This window comes from Labrus mixtus, chromosome 15, assembly GCF_963584025.1.
Source record: "Labrus mixtus chromosome 15, fLabMix1.1, whole genome shotgun sequence".
NCBI lineage: Eukaryota > Metazoa > Chordata > Actinopteri > Labriformes > Labridae > Labrus > Labrus mixtus.
The window spans coordinates 9,086,726-9,104,543 of record NC_083626.1 but is presented as its reverse complement, the minus strand read 5'-3'; the positions used below and the strand labels follow the sequence as shown (position 1 = coordinate 9,104,543).

The following is a 17,818-nucleotide window of genomic DNA, read 5'->3' as shown; positions in this document are numbered from 1 at the left end:
CAGGACACAGGTGATTGCAGCTCAGGCAAAGGACAATTTTGTCCGCTTGTGCTTAATGGTGTTTAATGATGGTGCGTTCTAATTCACAACTCCTTCATGTGATCTGAGTGGAGAGGGATTGGAGGTGTGTCTCTGGAGGAGAGCGGAGGCTTCAGTATGGAGGAGGCGTGGCCAAACAGCAGTTTGTTTTGGTTTCATGCTGGAGCTCAAGGGCGACACCTACTGGATCAAAAAGTCTCACATTCTTCCTTTAAGAAACAAGCAAAGCATTGAAGAAAACCACATTTATTCTTCTGCCTTCTACTGGTGCTGTATGTTGAAGCTGCACTGCACCTTAAACTGAAGCGCTCCACCCAACACTTCCTATCTCTCTCCAGCTGCCCTATCTAATAAAAGCAAAAAGGCCCCAAAGTATAACTTTAAAAGAAAATATAATACATTTAAATTAATTTGCATGTGTGTGCACAAACTTCATGCCGTCCCAGCATAAGTCAGTGCCGCAGCAAAGCAGACTCACCAGAGCACATGTTTAAGCTCAGTCACCAGACAACTTGTTTTGGCTGCAGGGTCACCAGGTAGATTATCCAACGCACGATTAGAAATGAGGCTGAAGTTCAAAGTTTAGCTTCAACCAGGCTTCTTCTTCTTCTGCAGATTGTTGCCTCAGCATGCCGTTCACACATGTTGCACAAAACCTGTGACCTGAGCACAGATGATGAATGCATTCACCTTTTCTGTGTACTAGTAACAGGTCAGCTTGAACCCTGTCAGTACTTCTGTTTGGATGGAGCTGCCATCGTAGTTCTAATAAAAAAGACTTGTTTTTATGTTTGTTTTTTACTTTCATTTAGTTGACTTTTAATAAAAAATCTCTCCTATGAAGTTTTTGTGAAATTCTCTGATTTTTCCTTCAATCTTTAATCAGGAAGTTACAAAAACATAAAAAAAAAACCTTGATATAGCATGCCTATAAACCCGTCTATTTCAGCCCTGCTCAGAACAGGCTGTTTCTGTGTCTGTACCTTTAAATGTAAATGAGCTGTGTCTGACCACACCCCCTCTCTGGAAGGGCTCGGGTGGCTCGGGCAGAATGAGCAACATTTAATACAAAAATACAGCGGAAATCCAGTCTATCCTGTGTAAATGTGTCTCTGAGTCATGACTGTCTACAATGAGTGAGAAGCTCGAGTCCCGCTGGCTGTGTTGTTGTCAGAGCTGTGTTTACATGGACGGGACGGCCGGCTCCTCCCCTTGTGTATAAAAGCTGTTTTAGTCAAGAACTAGAGAGAAGAAGAAGAACATACCCACTGATTATTTGGATGTCATATAAGCAGTTTTAGGTCACGTTCATTCTGTGTCAGTTTATTTGCATTATGAAGCTACTAGCTAACTAAAGAGCGCTAACATTAGCATGCTAACACAACAATGCAGGACACAGGTGATTGCAGCTCAAGCAAAGGACAATTTTTTCCGCTTGTGCTTAATGGTGTTTAATGATGGTGCGTTCTAATTCATAACTTTGTGTGAACACGAGTGGAGAGGGGTTGGAGGTGTGTCTCTGGAGGAGAGCGGAGGCTTCAGTATGGAGGAGGTGTGGCCAAACAGAAGTTTGTTTTGGTTTCATGCTGGAGCTCAAGGGGCGACATCTACTGGATCAAAAAGTCTCACATTCTTCCTATAAATTAGGCGTTAGGTGACATATAAAAAAAATAGGACTGGGACTTCAACCAAACCCATCCAGTTCATTTATTAACAGTCCTACTTGTCGTCTGTTTCTGAAAGAAATGCAAAATTTGAAGTAAGAAAAACCTGACATCCAGTAAAGTTATTTACAAAAAGTGAGCACTGGGAGTTTCAGAACAGGATACATGCAAAGTTAGCAGCTAACAGAACATACAATCAACAGAACACACACCGACCTGTAAATAGATTCTAACTCGCAGCCTCTACATGAAGGTGCGCCGCGCGGGCTGAGAGGATTGAAGGAAGGCGTGCTCTACATCATTCACAGTATTAGTGACCCGTGTGTTCTGGTATGTACCCGAGGACGATGCTGATCACAGCGGACAGAAGACAGGCATGTATTTGCAGGAAGAATACATTTGGGTTAAAAAACATACACTGAACTTTTATTGGGGTACACAGATTTCTTTTATGTCAACCATTTGGCTATGTGCACTGAGAAACAGAAACAAACGAAGGTATAATGTCAAATATGAGTTTTTTTTAGAGAGTTGCATTTAAAATGACAATTCGGACTAAAAGTGACATTCAGCCTCTTCTCTACTTCTGTTACAGAGTCTAAAGAATCTCATCACAAAACAGCATTATGCTAATACTTTGATATATTATCACTGATATTAAAACATCTCCAAACAAAGGTTCTCCGAGTCTGTGTTGTTTCCTTCTTGTTGAACAAGTTTGATTCATTTCCGTTCTTTAACGTCACAATTTGGAGGATTTAAAAATGGACGATTACGGTCCTCCCCCCCGCCGCCTTGACATGTGTGTCATCATTGAGTATCCCAAAGAAATGTTTCCATATTTGTGTGACTGCAGAACGTGTGAATTCTGTCAAACGGCAACTTTAATCGGCAAAACAGGAAGAAGTGTGTAGCGCTACTCGGACCAAAAGCGGAGCTCATTTAACCTTTAGTCAATCAAGGAAATTAAATCAGAGGATCTTTCTTTTACGTTCATATTGGTTAGACACAAACCAAAACATTTGCCCTTCAGAATGCAGAAAACCAAACTCTCGGTGTAAGCGGACATAGTTGTTGTTTCTGGTTTAACTTCCTCGTCTTTCCTGCAACGTCAGGTCGACCACTCGGTGCCCAGTTTGACGTCCTTCCAGCTCGATTACAGTTCCTGGAACAGAAACCGGCCTGGCTTACTACAGCAGCAGCATGAACCCAAAGTGACTTTTATTGCATTAAACGGGTCGTAAAGAAACTAAAAATCACTGCACAGTGACGCAGATCTGTAAAAGTCGACACAGTGTTAAAGGATTTCTTGCTCAAAGTTGAACGAATATAAAAACAGGCAAATATGTGAATCCTCATATCGGTCACCCATCGTGCTCGTCAAGACATTATCTGGAATTATGTTGCACAAATCATAACGTGGTTTTAGCTTATGGTGTTAGCAGAGCTCCAGTGTGAGGAGCTCAGGGGGGTGGTGGTGGTGGTGGGGGGGGGACATATGTCTTACTTTGATAAAAGGGGGGGCATGGATATTATTCTGAATCTCAGACTGAAATCACATTTCTATAAAAAAATAACAAACATGTTTTCTGTGTTAAGGTAAATGTTGAATGTGATCGCTTCACACATCACAGAAAGATGAACCAAACCAACAAGACTCCCGTTACCAGACCACAATCAACTCTTCCACATGTTGAGAATATTAATCAGAATCTCTTTAAACGTTGCATCTGGGATTAAAAAGTCGTGTCTGAAGATGTTTTGATTCTGCAAGTGGAGACTCAAAAATAAATTACACAGCAGTGAAAAAGTGCCAATGAGCAGTGCTTTCCAACGCTGCCGTGTTTATCCTCGTCTTATAACACTATGAATTAACTTTTTGACATGAAGCGACATGGGGACACAAAACAAAAACTGCAGACTCTTGGTATCAGGATGTTTTTGCACCGTGAAGCTCTCTAACTCTGAGATGCAGATCAATCAGAAAATACAAATATCTGTACTGGATGGGTGAGTGGCAGCCCATGTGAGATACTCATTCCTGAACATTGAATCACAGCTTATTGTTTATTTTAAAGTCTTCATAAATGGTTATGGTAATTAAATGGTTCACACACAACAGGTTGCAGCAGAATCAGAGGTGGGATGGCGTGCATAAAGCATTGAACCTGCAGCTACAAAATCAGGAATAACTGCATGAGACCTACAAAAAAATCCTGAAACAAAACCGGTTCGTTTGACAGCAGGTTCAGCGGGCTTCACCATAAACTACGTTAGCCTAATATGGCTGGTTCTGGGAGAATTGTACGACTGCAGAAAACAGAGACTACTGTCGGTCACATCAAACTCACCGTCTCCTGGTGAACCATTTCAGTACCTGAACCATTCCATAGGAATTCAAATTCTCTCTGATTAGCATCACAGGCTACACTGCAGACGTAGTTTTCTCTGCTTTAAAGGTCGTAGAGGATTCACATGCTGAATAGCTCACTGTTATGTTGTTTTTTTAAAGTGCTGCTTTTAAAAAAACCTGAATAAAAGAATCTCGAGCTCGGTTTGTGACCCTACTGGAGGTGTGACGAGTCCTGATGGCGTCAAATCAAGGCCGACATATTCCGTCAACGAGCCTACATTCTCATCCACCAGGGGGCATGATGAGAACAGACTTTCACTTGCTTTTGATTTGTTCTGTAAGTATTTGGAGTGTTACTTGAAATCTTGTATTTAAAATAAAGCTGAGTGTTGAATTGTGTGTGTGAGGGGGAGGGGGAGTGAGTAGAGGTCCGGGAGGTACCGGGGGGGCTGACAGATGTTGATAAACACCGGCGTGACTCAGAGTTCAGCGGGATACGATTCGACACATTTGAAGGGTTTGAGTGACTTTTTTTTAAATATTTGGCAGTAACTGGACAACTGACATTTTCAAAACGAGGCCAGAATCACAGATCTGCTGCTAAAGAGCCGTGTTGTAAAACAAAGTTAAAACAAAGCAAACACACGAGAACAGTCGACAGTGACAAAGTCTGAGCCGCTAAAAAAGGCTCGGAAAGGGTTCAGCTCTACAGACGAGGAAACTCTGCAAAGGAGGGGGGGGTGATAAGCTCCAAGAAATAGAAAAAAACTAATTTTTAAAAGTCCAGTCTTTGCCTTTCTGTCACATACAGAACACTCTCATTGGGTTAATCCAATCAATCTCAAGTACCTGGGAAAGGATGAACCAGTTTGGCAATAAAGTACAACTCCCACTGGGAGTAACACGTCAGCGTTAAGCGCGTTTTCCTGCGTTGAAAATGACCTTTTGAACAAGGGGTGAAGAGCATCATTAGAGTTAACATGTTTACATACATGAAACGAGAAAAAAAATATTCAATACAAGCATGAATCAGGATTCTCCTCGGTGAAGAAAGCAGCTTAACATTCAGAATAATGTCAACCTGTCGATGCATTGCCCGTTCCTCTTTTGCTAACATAGTTCCCAGTCGACCTCGCATGCTACGCTTCAGGACGCCCGCTTAGGTTTCCTTTGACCTTAGTTCTCAAGGGGTCGCCGCTGCGGTGGCTTCAAGTTCTCTTAGTTCCTTTCAGGCACGCAGTTCAGGCACCTCAAACGACACATCCACGACTCTCTCTCTCTGTTCTCTGTCGGGGAGGCACAGCAGCTGGATGCTAACACCTGGAGTCTAAGATACCGAGTCTTTGCTCCCTCCGGGTGGGATCCCTCCGCTCGTCACCAAATTGCGCAGCAGTTTGCGGCGACCGGCCTGGTAGTCCTCCTCGTCTACATTGACCAACAGTTTAATGGCTTCGTGGCCCACCGCCTGTTTTAAGGAATCTGTGATAAAGACCCCTTTGAGTGCCTCTAACAAAGACCCGTTGATGTAGTCCCTCCAGAAGGCGTCCAGATAGGTGAGCTCCGAGAATTTGATGTCGCAGATGATGGAGCCCAAGTCTCGCGATTTGAGGATAGTGTTTGCCTGGTTGAAGCGCTCGAACTGGCGCTCCACCGCCTCCTGCTTGTTGGAGAAGACGTTCCCCTGAAGCGCAGACTCGTGCTGGCAGTATTCAGCACGAACACGGAGGCGGATATCTGAAAGTAGATGACATCGACAGAGTGTAAATATCAAAGCAGGGGTAGTACTAACCCTAACCCACAATTCACTTAGCAGACGCTTTTATCCAAAGCGACGTACATCAGAGAGTAAGAACAACACAAGCAAGGATCTAGAAAAAAAGGGAACAATGTCAGTAAGAGCAAACGATCAGCTTTGAGTTTGATTGGACACACAGGTGCTGACAGGAAGTGACCGGAGGCAAAGCACAACATTGACGGCAGTTCTTGAGAGCTCTAATCAGTATAGAAAACATCTTATAAGTCGTCGTTATCAAACAAAAACCATCATCATTAAGTTAGTAGGTATTCATTAAAGAGCTGGGTCTTTAGCTTTTTCTTAAAGGTGCAGAGGGACTCTGCAGATCCAATGGAGTTTGGAAGTTCACCCTAAACTCAACATTTTATCTCTGTTGACCCTGCAATCATGGCTGAACCAGGGCTGACACCCAGCATGACATTTATCTAGCGTGTGAAAGTCAGGACGCTCAAGGATGCTTTACCTGAACTGGAAAAGTTCCTTGAACCTGTTGCCTGACTACGTCTTTAGGCAAATGAGTGAAAGGCGTTTCAGATTTGTCACACTTGAATCGAGTGTGCAGAGTGCTTAGAGAGTGTTCAGATGTGAGGATTGTTAAAATCAAACACATTAAACTGTGTCATTTTACAGAAATGTTGTTTTATTTGACTGAATGATGTGAAGACGGTTTAAGAGTGAAGTCCACCATCTTGCAAATGATAGACGCTGTGCGTGCAAGAGCTCAGCAGCAGTCTGCAAAGAAACAGGGGATCTTAACTTTCAAACCACTAATTAAGACGTTCAATTCTCAAAATGATTCTCGAGAGGACTCAGTTTCCTCTAATCCAGCACAGTCACTGAACACGGTTTCTCATTCATTTGAGAGGCTAAAACACAACTAGAAGCAATTTTACTAAAGTGCACGCCTGCATTCTACTAAACCATCGTCTCTGGACTGGGTTCATTTTGTTTTCATCCTCATGTAGGAAGTCAGGTCAAGTTTATTTCCATAGCACATTTCAGCAACGAGGCAATTCAAAGAGCTTCACACACGACATCTAAAGCATCGTACAAAGGAAAACAGAAATATTCAAATAGAAAATGAAACCTGACAGAAAACAATCTCCCTCTCTGTGTTGTGTTTGTTTGTTTTTGTTATTTTTTTACCACATGTTTGCTTCTCTCTGCAGTCAGCTGATGAATGACTTCTCCTCCGTTTGCGGTTCGGTGCAGGAGGAGTCGGCTTTGTTCTTGGAGGACCAACATGGGGTCCTGATGGGGAACAGCAGAGGACCGGCTGAGGACCTAAAACGTGACATCAGTTTACGACATTAACAATGTTTTCTCCCTCACAACGCATAGTTAGTAAAAAAACAACAAAAAAAAAAACAGCTTCCACAAAAACACCCACCCGATCTCCTGTTAGGCACGGTGTCCCTGCTCTGCACTGCTCCCCGGGGTGAAATGTAGCGCACTGATGTCTCTTCCAGGTATTTGTCAACAGGGTCTGGGCACACTGAAACAACATTTGATTTCTGATGTTATTTTTAATGGCTGTGCTAATCATCCCACCTAGAACAGTGGGCAACAGTGAGCCTATCTTAAAGATCCCATATTCTCCTCATGTTCACCTTTCATGGTGTCGGTCTACAGAGCAGCTTTGAAAATTTGCAGCTTAAAAACCTCCTTATTTATCTGATACCAGCGTCAGTAAAAACCCATCTCAGCCTAACACTCTTCAGTTTTAGCTACTGTCTCTTAAAGCCCACCTCCCCCAGGCATATCATCTCCTGATTGGGAAGCCTTCTGTGGGCAGAACGCTGCAGGAGAGTCTATGTACGAGGTTTAAACGGTTTATGTAGAGGCTTGAAGCCGTCTCGTGAAATTCTTAATTTCATATCGGGGAAGTATGCCGTGATTTGCAGAACAAGCCGTTTAGTGCCCTCTGCATACTTATCCTGGGATTACTCCAACATACGTTTGCCTCATGATCTGAAACTTTGCCCATATTTAATTTGGACATCCAGCTTTCTAACACTATAACTGAGTTTTAAAATGGGGATCAGCATCATAGGTCAACTTTAAGGGCTTGACTCAGACCAAACCCTACATGTGCAGCAGTAGTGTGTCTCTTCACTGTTTGGTTCAAGGTGACAACAAGAAGATATTCTAAAGGAAGTGCACTAACAGTAGGCTGATGCTGCCGGTCTACATTAGATGAAAGATGCTGCCAAATGAAGGGTCTCTGATTTGATTGTCATACAGTATTATTCTTATTGTTTTATAGAGGAAGTCAGAGTTTGCAGAGTACGATCAAACTCTAGAGTTAACCATTCTCTACACACTGTGCATATTCGTCAGATCATCAAAACTTAGACAAGGATGTTTCACAGCGGTCCTTTCTATGACGATGTAAACAAAGATAAATATTCTTTCATAAAGATATTTGTTAACGAAAGCAGAAATATGAATGCCTGAGTCATATTAGTGACAAATCAGAACACTTTTTATGCAGAAAAGATCGATTTTCATTCCGGCAAAAAAAGGGAAAAGAATCAATATCAGCTGCCATATTTTTAAACCAGGGAGCTTTCCTCATCCGACATTGAAATTGGTTGAAAAAGATGGTGTGTGGTATTCACCATAATTTGATAAATGTTCAGTATATATATTCGAGGTGTCTGTGCTGTATATCCGTCCTTAGTTCTTGTTATCCTGTACTGTAAAACAGAGCTCATTCTGGACCTTAAATTAAACTCGACCGAGCCAGCTCTTGTCTCATGGGTGCAAAGGAACATTTTCTATCTCTGGAATGTCTTGATCTTTTTGAGTCTACGTATATGATGCTAAAAATAAAAATGCAGGGTGTGATATCTCCCCTTTAGTGACAGTTAAACACGTAGACTGTCAGTTATTAAATATGTACTTAAAGCTGAAAAGAAACAGAGAGTTAACGTGTTATACTCACCAGCCTGCCGTTTCCTGAGTGTGACATAAGGCAAAAGGTCGTGGCGGGTGATAATCCTTAGAAGCTGGAGAACGTGTCGGAAGTTGGTCTCGTCACAGCGACCCTGACGCTCTAGAGCCAGCAGGAAATCCCTTCCACTCCTGATGCCGCCGCGCTCATACTCGTCAATCACGTCCACAAATAGGAAGGACAGTACTCTGACATCCCGGTGCGTTAGCTGGGCTCCAACTATATCAAACATACGATGGAGGGAGTACAGACCATGGGAGTTGTCCACTGCTTCCTCAGGCCACGGCTCAAAGCCTCCATCTCTCCTAGACGAGCTGGAGCTGGAAGCAGAAACGTTCCTATTGGCCACCTCCCCGCCGTTTGCTGCCACACCGGGGCAGCCCGGCCTGCCTGTTAAAGCTCTGTGGTCCACAGGGCCAGCGGTTGCACCGCTCTGACTTGAGTCCAGTTGATTAGCCTGAATATGAGGCCGGGCCTGCTGAGCGGAGGAGTTCTGTGCTAGCTGGGGAGGAATGACAGCATTGGGGAGCTGTGGCTGCTGTGAGGTCATCTCAGGGCCCGATGGTGATGATGAGGGACACTCAGATCCCTGCAACCACTGCTGCCTTTGTATGCTCCCGCTGGTGTGCTGTGCACAGAGAGAGGGGGACACACAACTTTAAAATCATCTTGAGACCCAGATTAACATTGGTAGCCATCAGTGTTAAGCATGAATCAAATTGACTCTCCATCTGCAGGGACATCAAGAGTTTACCAATCACTTCTTCTAATTGAGGTTAAAGACGATGAGAAAAACTCCCTCACACTGTCCTGCAGACCTTCATCAGGTATGATCGCCATTATACCTCATGAAGGTCAGCTGGACTGAAAATGTTGTGTGAGTCAATAAACATGTCAGCATAAAGCAAGACAGCGTGCAGCAGTTTTTCTCATCCTCTTTAAATTTCACCCTCCACCTGTCACACATTCAGCTGTGCAGACATTTTCTTTCAATGTTTTTCTAGTTGAGGTTAATCGGCTATTACCACCAGAATCATTATTATTTTGTGAAAAACTCAATTCAGAAAAGTGCGTCTTATACACCGGATTTTACGGTATATCAGTATGAGCAGATATGGTTTAACACATGGAGGACAAGCGACACTGAGGTCCAAACTGCACAATTCTTTTGTTAAATACAATCTGATTGATTGAAAAGTATCAGAAATTCGGGTCATGATTTTTCCATGAAATAGGTGGTGGAGGGTTCTGAGGCTCGGCCAGTAGAGAACCACTGGTTTAACAAGTTAATTACCAGTAAAAGTAGATAAGAACATTTCTGCTGAGATGTAGGAATGTACCACAATGCTTCACCTATTTCCCTCCTATAGTGCAGGACTAGTACATATCGGTGTACGTTCAAATTAGTTTGTAAATATTGACGTATCAAAAATCCAATAGTGCGTTCCCATGGCAACAAATTGAAATGAGGTCTGATATGTTCAGGAATGTTTCAAATTCCAGAAATAATCTAAATGAAAGATGTAGATAGCTGCACATACTGGAGATATGTTGGCATGAGACAGTTTGAACATTAAAGTTTTAAATGAAGTAAAGACGCTGTCATCATCAAGCTTTCGTTAAAATAGACAAAACAACATGTAAATATGAGTTCAACCGGGGCGACAACATTGCAGCCACTGGAATAAGTCAGGGTAGACACAGTTTAGTGCTGTTGACCAAACAAACAAACAAACAATAACAGATGTTTAGACAGACGACGAGCTAACGGCTGGCTAAGTGTCTAGCGGAAGTCAGCTAGCACGCTAATGTTAGCTATACTTCTTGTGGGATTTTAAAACAGATGCTAAATGTTGATTTGAGGTCCAAAAACAACAAGACAGCACTGGGTTCCGATACAAGTTGTGGTTATACCAACAATCAAGCTACGAAAATGCTACGTTAGCGTTTATCTCCGCATGAAAACAACACATTCTCTCTTTATTTGCGTCTGTGTTGTAGCATTAGCTGTTAGCTTCAGTGCAGCGTTAACGACACTCACACTGACGAGGCAACACGGAAAGCACAAACAAGACACTGGTGTTCACAATAGGTGTTTACCTCCCGTCTTCTTGGAATATCTTGACAAGTCCAACGCTTTCACTGTCTGGTTAGCAGCTAACGCGAAGTTAGCATCCCAGTGTCCAAAAAGCGCCGCAAAGCTTCTTTCAGGACACAAACAACAGATCCGGTGGATTATTTCTGTTCGACTGCACATTGGATATATAATTCATGTGTTTACAGTCTCTAGAGTTGCAGTCCAAGTTATTTTATTCCAGGAAATATGGGTTCGTTTGATGGTTTTGGTCCTCAGACAGACATCATGTGAAAAACAAGCAGACTCCCGTTCTTCAGCTAAAATGAAAGAACTTCCGGGTTAGAGTGCATCTCACTTCCGTTCTCCTGCTCAGGTACTGCTGATGAAAATTGCGTGATACTGACATATCCTGGCCGCTTGAGTCTGAATAACATAGAGTATTATGAGACTGTTATGTATGGTGTCCTAAATTCTTTTTATTTCATTTTTTAAAATATGGACAGAGACTCCCCCTGGTGTCAGTTGAGACAAAAAGCTATGTGTAAATCTATAAGCAGTGACCATTTGTGTGCATATAATCCATGTCCACAGGTTCATTATCCATGCCCGTTTACTTTGCAATCTGTTTACTTTACAATCGCCTTTTTTCAGAGAAGAATGAATTTATGATGATACAGATATGAAATAAAGTATAGGCTTTATAATGACCCATTATAAGGCACCTTAGGCACCCAGCAGTGTAGTGGTGCCTAAGAAGTGGGTATACTCTTAATTTTCTCATGGGCAGCTACGACTGTTTTCCCAAATGATACACAAACTTTTAAAGGAGCAATGTGTAAGATTTATACTGAATGAAAGTGAGCTTACTATATGATCAGACATTAAGGAAACATGTTATGTTGAAGTGCTGGCTTCTCTGACAACAATGCAGCAGCCAGTATGTCCTCCTTCTAACTTTAGATTCTGGTCCTGAATGCTCTGGATTTGTTTGGACCAGAGAAGGTAGGCGGTTTTAAGGCGACCCCCCCCCCCCACACACACGGCTGTTTTGGACACCCCTCGGTTTTCCAGATATGAGAGCAGGCAACTGTTATCAACAGCGACATGTAAAAAAACTGTGCCCACAGTTTATAAATCTGAAACCGCAGATAGCAAATCAGGGTGCACAGGTTATGAATCTTAGGGTCCACATGATAAATTGCGTGCACACGGATTGTTAACTTCACTTTTCTCAGATCAATCCTGTGCTTTTCAGTTCAGCATCCCTGGGGCATTTTTTTTCATATATAATTAATCTTTCATTGTGACGCCTGTCCATCACAGCATTTTCAAAGTAAACTACATGTAGCTGCCGGTGAAAATCTACTGGATACAATAGATAGCCTTCCCCGATCAAGATCATTGTTTTAGTGAATGAAGGGGGAACAAAAAAATTGGCTGTAACCAACTTGATGGAAAGGCTTATTCTGGTACTTATTTAAATTACAGATTTTTTGATAACTCTAATCTTACAGGTCAGTTTTACCCATTTTTTGTATCAGATCAATAACAAATGTTATCTGCAGACACTTTACAAAAGAGCAGGTAAAAGAGTCTTTGTTACATTATCTACAAAGACCAAACATTGACCCATCACGAGCACTGAGCAAAATTTAACATGTTACCTGTACAGTGGCAATATGACGTCTATTTTCACGGGCTGCTACTCATTTTTTTCCCCCAAATGATACACAAACTTTAAATCATTTCATTAATAGGAAGAAAAACTCTCTGTAGGTGGATGTCCAAGCACACCCTTTGGTTTTGGCTAAACCCTGAGAGTTTATGACGCCTGGCTCTGGTACTGAAAATGTTCCTGAAAAAGGACACTTTAAAGGTCGAAACAATTGTTCACTTTATTAAGGAAAGATTTGGCTGATTAATTGATCATGACAAACATCACTTGCAGCCCAAACATGCATATTTTCAGCTGAATTATTGACAGAAAAACTTCCAGCTCCTCCCAGCTTTACAAAGAAACCTGAGCCACATCCACAAAAAGAGCAACAGAAATGTTAAAGTGAAAAATGTGAACATTTAAAAAAGGTAGAGTTCATCCAAAAAGATCTTTAGTTGTATCGTTTGAGCTGACAATTTCGCTGAAGGCTGCGGTTGCCACCTGACACTCCACGTTCTTTGATTTTGCAGGAATCTGAAGGAAGATTACAGAACAGAAGAGAGATGTCTGTCAGTAAATACTCAACATAACATGGTTGTTATTTTAACAAAGTAAGACCTGCTGCTGAATTAGACCTAATTAGATTAGGTTATCCATCAAAATCCTAAGTAAGACAGAAGTAAATCCTGGACTGCACCTGTTCAAGCCCTTAGAAGTGACCCTGGGGGGTCTCGGGCAACCAAATGGGGGGGCCAAGAGATGCCCTCCAAAGAAACAAATCATTTAAGATCACTTAAAATTATATATTTTACCCATTATTGTTACCACAAAGTGTAATTGGCTCATAAAAATTCAAAATTTGGGGTGTCAGTAACTACCAACAATTTGATGTATTAGGTTTAATACGTTTTAATTAAGGATGGAAGTTAAATGTGTACATACTATAAGAAGAGTAATGTGAATTGATTTCATTTTTCACATCTGCATCTTGATGTTTAGACAAAATATGACATACAAAGGCCAATGTCAAAGGTCTTAAAGGTCACATATCCTCCTCTTCAGTTTAAATACGTCTCAGAGCTCCTCAAAACATGTGTGTGAAGTTTCGTGTTCTAAATCCACTCTGATCCTGAATTTGATCATGTCTATAAACCCCTCTATTTCAGCCCTGCTCAGAACAGGCTGTTTCTGGGTCTGTACCTTTAAATATGTAAATGAGCTGTGTCTGACCACACCCCCTCTCTGGAAGGGCTTGGGTGTACTCTGTGCTTTCTCGCTCCAGGTCCTATTGTTTACAGTGAGAAGGCTGACTCAGAGGGCAGAACAAACACCTAGCTGTGGGAGTGTCACCCACCTGGGGGAGGGGCTACTGCCCTTTGTGATGTCATGAAGGAAAATCTCCAAACAGCCTGTTTGAGCACACATTTTCTGAAAAGTGGAGCAGGCAGAAGATGGAGAGGATGGACTTTTCTCATGATTGGGGGGTTTGTAGACTAGGGACACATATTAGTGTTAGAGGAACATGGTGACTTATGTTTCTATAATATGTGACCTTTAAACAGTCAACAAAGCAGGTTACTGCTTTATCTGCCTTCCTATGATTCCCATAAGTTCATACCAAAACACTGTTTAATAATTAACAATTAAAACTCTTATGTATAAAAACAACACAGCGCTGATGATGTACCTGGTTGCACACAGCTTTCCCGTAGCGTACAAAGGTGGCAAAGTGCTCGCAGTTGAGAGTGAGGAGTCTGTATGTGAGTTCCTGATCAAGAAGGGCATCTCGCCGTCGCCTCATGTCCTTCTGCTCTGTTGCTCTGAAGGCGTGGCGGTTGTTGGCGATGGAGACGTGGGTTCCTTCTGGAACAGTCACCTCACCGATTGGCATTCTGCGGATCTTGGTGACGCCCAGAAGAAGGTCCCCACATACCGGGATCAATGCTTGTAGGTAGGTCCGTACTTTGTTCATGAGTTGTCCCTCCTCTAAAGAATTAGAAATGAATGAATTGACCTATCATGCTGATCACCATTTTAAAACTCACATACAGTGTTACAATGCTGGATATCCATTAATACATATGTCATAAGATCATGAGGTATACACATGTTGGAGTAATCCCAGAATAAGCCTGCAGAGGGCGCTTAAACGGCTTGTTCTGTAAGTACCGCGATATGAGACCAAAAATATCATGAGACGGCTTCAAGCCTCTACGTAAGCCGGTGAAACCTCCTACATATTCTCCCAGCTCTGGAGAGCAGACCTCCCCTGGCAGCCCTGCAGCGTTCTGACCCCTGGAAGGCTTCCAAAGAGCTGGCCATTCAGAAGAAAGAGAGCATGTGGTGAGGGGAGACTTAAAGAAACAGCAGCTGAAACATACTGTTTCCGGCAGAGGCTGAAATCAGTGTTTTTATTATTATCCAGTATCAGATAATTTAGTTATTTTAACTGCAAATCAAGGAAAGTATTTTTTCAATTGTTTTCAATGAGGAGCGAGCGTTCTTTTTTTGCGACCGTTCCAAACGCTCAAGTTGAAAATCCTTCACCTTTTCAGAAAGGCGCTGTTGACGTCACCGGTGCTCTTTTCCAAATGTACGATATTTCTTGTATTTTTGCCGCCAACAGATCGTGTCTTGTACCCACATCCTCTTTGCTCCGTGTCGGGTAAAAACAAATCTCAAATATTAAACATGCAGTAAAAAGTAACGGAACAGTATTGGTCATACAGCGGCCCGTTGTCAAGAGACTGTTGCCATAGAGACAGGACGGTAGTATCATATTGTATCGTATCGTATTGTATCTTGAGAACACATATTTCTTATCTTGGTTTCCCATCTCTTATATATTATGCATTTTGCTCAATGTTGTCCTCACCTGCAACAGCAAAATGGATGACGTATCCATCTTCATCATACACTCCCCAGTGTGAATATCCGATGGGGTAGCAAAACTCTATCAGGTCTCCAAATTTGGCAGTGGCAACAAGTTCATCAATCTGTGTTCAAGACAAGCCATGACAGTTAAATAACGACAAAATACAGTAAGCTGTCTTTTGAGACGTCTCCACCCTGCACACCTCCACACCCATTCCAGTCTGAGAGCAGGTTGAGCTGCATTACAATCTGTGCAGCGAGCAACTGCTGCTTACAGGGAAATACTGCTCATGGTTTAAATAAGTGAGACTGTTGTTGTTTTTGTTGATAGCGAAGCATGAACAAACATTGTCGATGATTACCATCTTGTATCTATTGAAGCTAATTTGACTTATTGTCAGTGACTCTGGACTAAAGATTCACCTCAATAAATGCAACTTAATATCATGTAATAAAGACAGATTTATTCACAATAACTTTTAATATTTTCCTCAGAAACATTGTTGAAAATATGATTTTCCATTAGCTTAAAGTAGCATAGCATTAGCCGAACAGCTTTTTCTTTTACAACAAGAACCAGATGACTGTGTACAGCATGACTCACAGAAGAACAAGGCCTGACAAATGAGGAATACATGTGAAGCAGCTATCGTATTGTAACAGAATCATTTGCAATCTAACAGAGAATATTTCTTGTTTTTCAGTTTGGTGCTATTATAGGATAAATGAGAGAGAGAGAGAGAGAGAGAGAGAGAGAGAGAGAGGTGTGTGTGATCGGGTTTTACCTGATCCTTGTACTCCATGGCTGACTCGATGTGCGTTACTGTGCAGTCTGTGGTATCGGCTGTGAAGCAGGTCGCCCTCACTGGGTGTGTAGTCTGAGAATCTGGTTTGGACTGTTTGTCACTTGGACATTAGGCAGCTGATTGGCTGATGCGTATAACAATTACATCTAAGATGTCTGAGTTTAAGAAACAATAACACAACAGAGATGCTGCACAAGTTACCCAATTATTTTGGATTGGGGTGGCCCAACTGGGGGACTGACTTTTGCAGGGGGGCCTGAAGTTTTTTTATGCACACTCATGACTGAAGAGCATTTATTTCCCCCCTTCTGTCTGCATTGATCACATCGACGTTAAGTTACACAGGATAATGGCAACATCTACACACTAAGCTTTATTCTTCAAGGACTCAAAAAATATGTATGTCCAAAGGAACAATTTAAAGTATTTAAAAAATTGCAAACAAACATCTACGCACTGAAAAAACTTATGAGCTGCCTGTTGCAACACAGCCTGAATACTGGATAAGTCCCACCTCTGGCAAGGCAAATAGCCATTAAGGATTTTGGGGTGGAACCTGGAGTGGCCAAGATTTTAAGGGGGGCCCATGCCACCCCCGGCCACCCCTGTCACTTCTTAGTAAAAGCATTTCAATATAGTCTTTATTTTTTTACACAGCCTGACCCTTTGTTATGTTTTCAATATAAAAACATTGATTCATACAGTACCCTGTGCAGACAATATACAAAACTTCCTTTCATTCCTGTCTTTTTTACAGTATGGAAAAGAAAGAGGGGGGCAACAGACCTGCAAGAATAGAAAACCATCTGAAGAAGAAGAAGAATTTATACTTTATTGATCCCGCGAGGGGAAATTTGTTTTTACACTCTGTCTAGTAAACATGCTACACAAACATAGGCTGAAATACACAGACATGCACAAACAGGATCTTATGGACATGCACTAATGGAGAGGTCTCAGAGTGAGGGGGCTGCCCACAGTGGGAGCTCCTGAGCTTGTGGGGAGGGGGGGTTAGGTGCCTTGCTCAAGGGCACCTCGGCAGTGCTCAGGAAGTGGCCTGGCACCTCTCCAGCTACCAGACCAATTTCCGGACTTGGTCCGTGCCGGGACTTGAACTGGCGACCCTCTGATTCCCAACCCAAGTCCCTACAGACTGAGCTACTGCCGCCCACACCAAGCACCAATAGACAAGATCCAGTCAACTGTCCAAATAGCATGTATCATTTAAAGAGAGAGGAATATGTTTTACCATGTTGAATGTTTTGAAAAGCACACGTTACAATGTCTTGCTTACACCACTAGAGGGTCTCACAGTGGAAGGTTGCAGGCTGAATTTCCCAGTACTTGAGGGGATTGTTAAACAGACTGATGCCGTTACAGAAGTTCACATGTGCGCTGCTGTTGTTCGACATGCCCCCTGGTAGAAAACACACAGAAACACTGAGTATGTAAGAATCATTGCATAAGAAGTTAACATAACTTCCAGGTTACATGAGTAAAGATGATGGCAAAACATGTCTTAGCAGTACAGTCTCCCCCTGCTGGTCAACTACACCATGCAATTACAAAAACAGGAAGTTAAATTATATGAGCTAAA

At 42.3% G+C, this 17,818-nt stretch overlaps 3 protein-coding genes across 3 annotated transcripts; 1 reads left to right on the top strand and 2 right to left on the bottom strand.

The window, feature by feature from the left end:
- Window positions 1–17,818, top strand: part of LOC132990351 (keratin, type II cytoskeletal 8-like) — a 232,406-nt gene that overhangs the window by 83,564 nt on the left and 131,024 nt on the right.
- On the bottom strand, window positions 2,108–11,214 carry dedd (death effector domain containing). 2 transcript variants are annotated; one of them, XR_009675904.1, is made up of 6 exons: window positions 10,908–11,214; window positions 8,799–9,435; window positions 7,242–7,346; window positions 6,998–7,135; window positions 5,289–5,790; window positions 2,108–5,246 (listed from the first exon to the last, which is right to left on the bottom strand). XR_009675904.1 is itself a non-coding variant. In XM_061056829.1 (5 exons), exons 2-5 carry the CDS (start codon window positions 9,355–9,357, stop codon window positions 5,384–5,386), a joined length of 1,209 nt encoding a protein of 402 aa, XP_060912812.1. In that variant the 5' UTR covers window positions 9,358–9,435; window positions 10,908–11,214; the 3' UTR covers window positions 5,255–5,383. The 2 variants fall into 2 exon arrangements, 1 of the variants encoding a protein (XP_060912812.1); XM_061056829.1 differs by lacking the exon at window positions 2,108–5,246 and having other exon boundaries at window positions 5,255–5,790.
- On the bottom strand, window positions 12,762–16,492 carry LOC132989821 (phospholipase A and acyltransferase 2-like). Its single transcript, XM_061057696.1, has 4 exons — window positions 16,201–16,492; window positions 15,417–15,537; window positions 14,229–14,527; window positions 12,762–13,075 (listed from the first exon to the last, which is right to left on the bottom strand). Exons 1-4 carry the CDS (start codon window positions 16,216–16,218, stop codon window positions 12,977–12,979), a joined length of 537 nt encoding a protein of 178 aa, XP_060913679.1. The 5' UTR covers window positions 16,219–16,492; the 3' UTR covers window positions 12,762–12,976.

Excerpts from the sequence above, each read along its gene's own strand:
- dedd (XM_061056829.1), bottom strand. The coding sequence starts at position 9,357 with ATGACCTCACAGCAGCCACAGCTCCCCAATGCTGTCATTCCTCCCCAG. Across the intron at positions 7,347-8,798 it reads ACTCAGGAAACGGCAGGCTG|TGTGCCCAGACCCTGTTGAC; the intron begins GTGAGTATAACA and ends ATGTTGTTTCAG. Across the intron at positions 5,791-6,997 it reads CAGAGAGAAGCAAACATGTG|ATATCCGCCTCCGTGTTCGT; the intron begins GTAAAAAAATAA and ends ATCTACTTTCAG.
- LOC132989821 (XM_061057696.1), bottom strand. Across the intron at positions 14,528-15,416 it reads CATCCATTTTGCTGTTGCAG|AGGAGGGACAACTCATGAAC; the intron begins GTGAGGACAACA and ends CTAATTCTTTAG. Across the intron at positions 13,076-14,228 it reads GGAAAGCTGTGTGCAACCAG|ATTCCTGCAAAATCAAAGAA; the intron begins GTACATCATCAG and ends ATCTTCCTTCAG.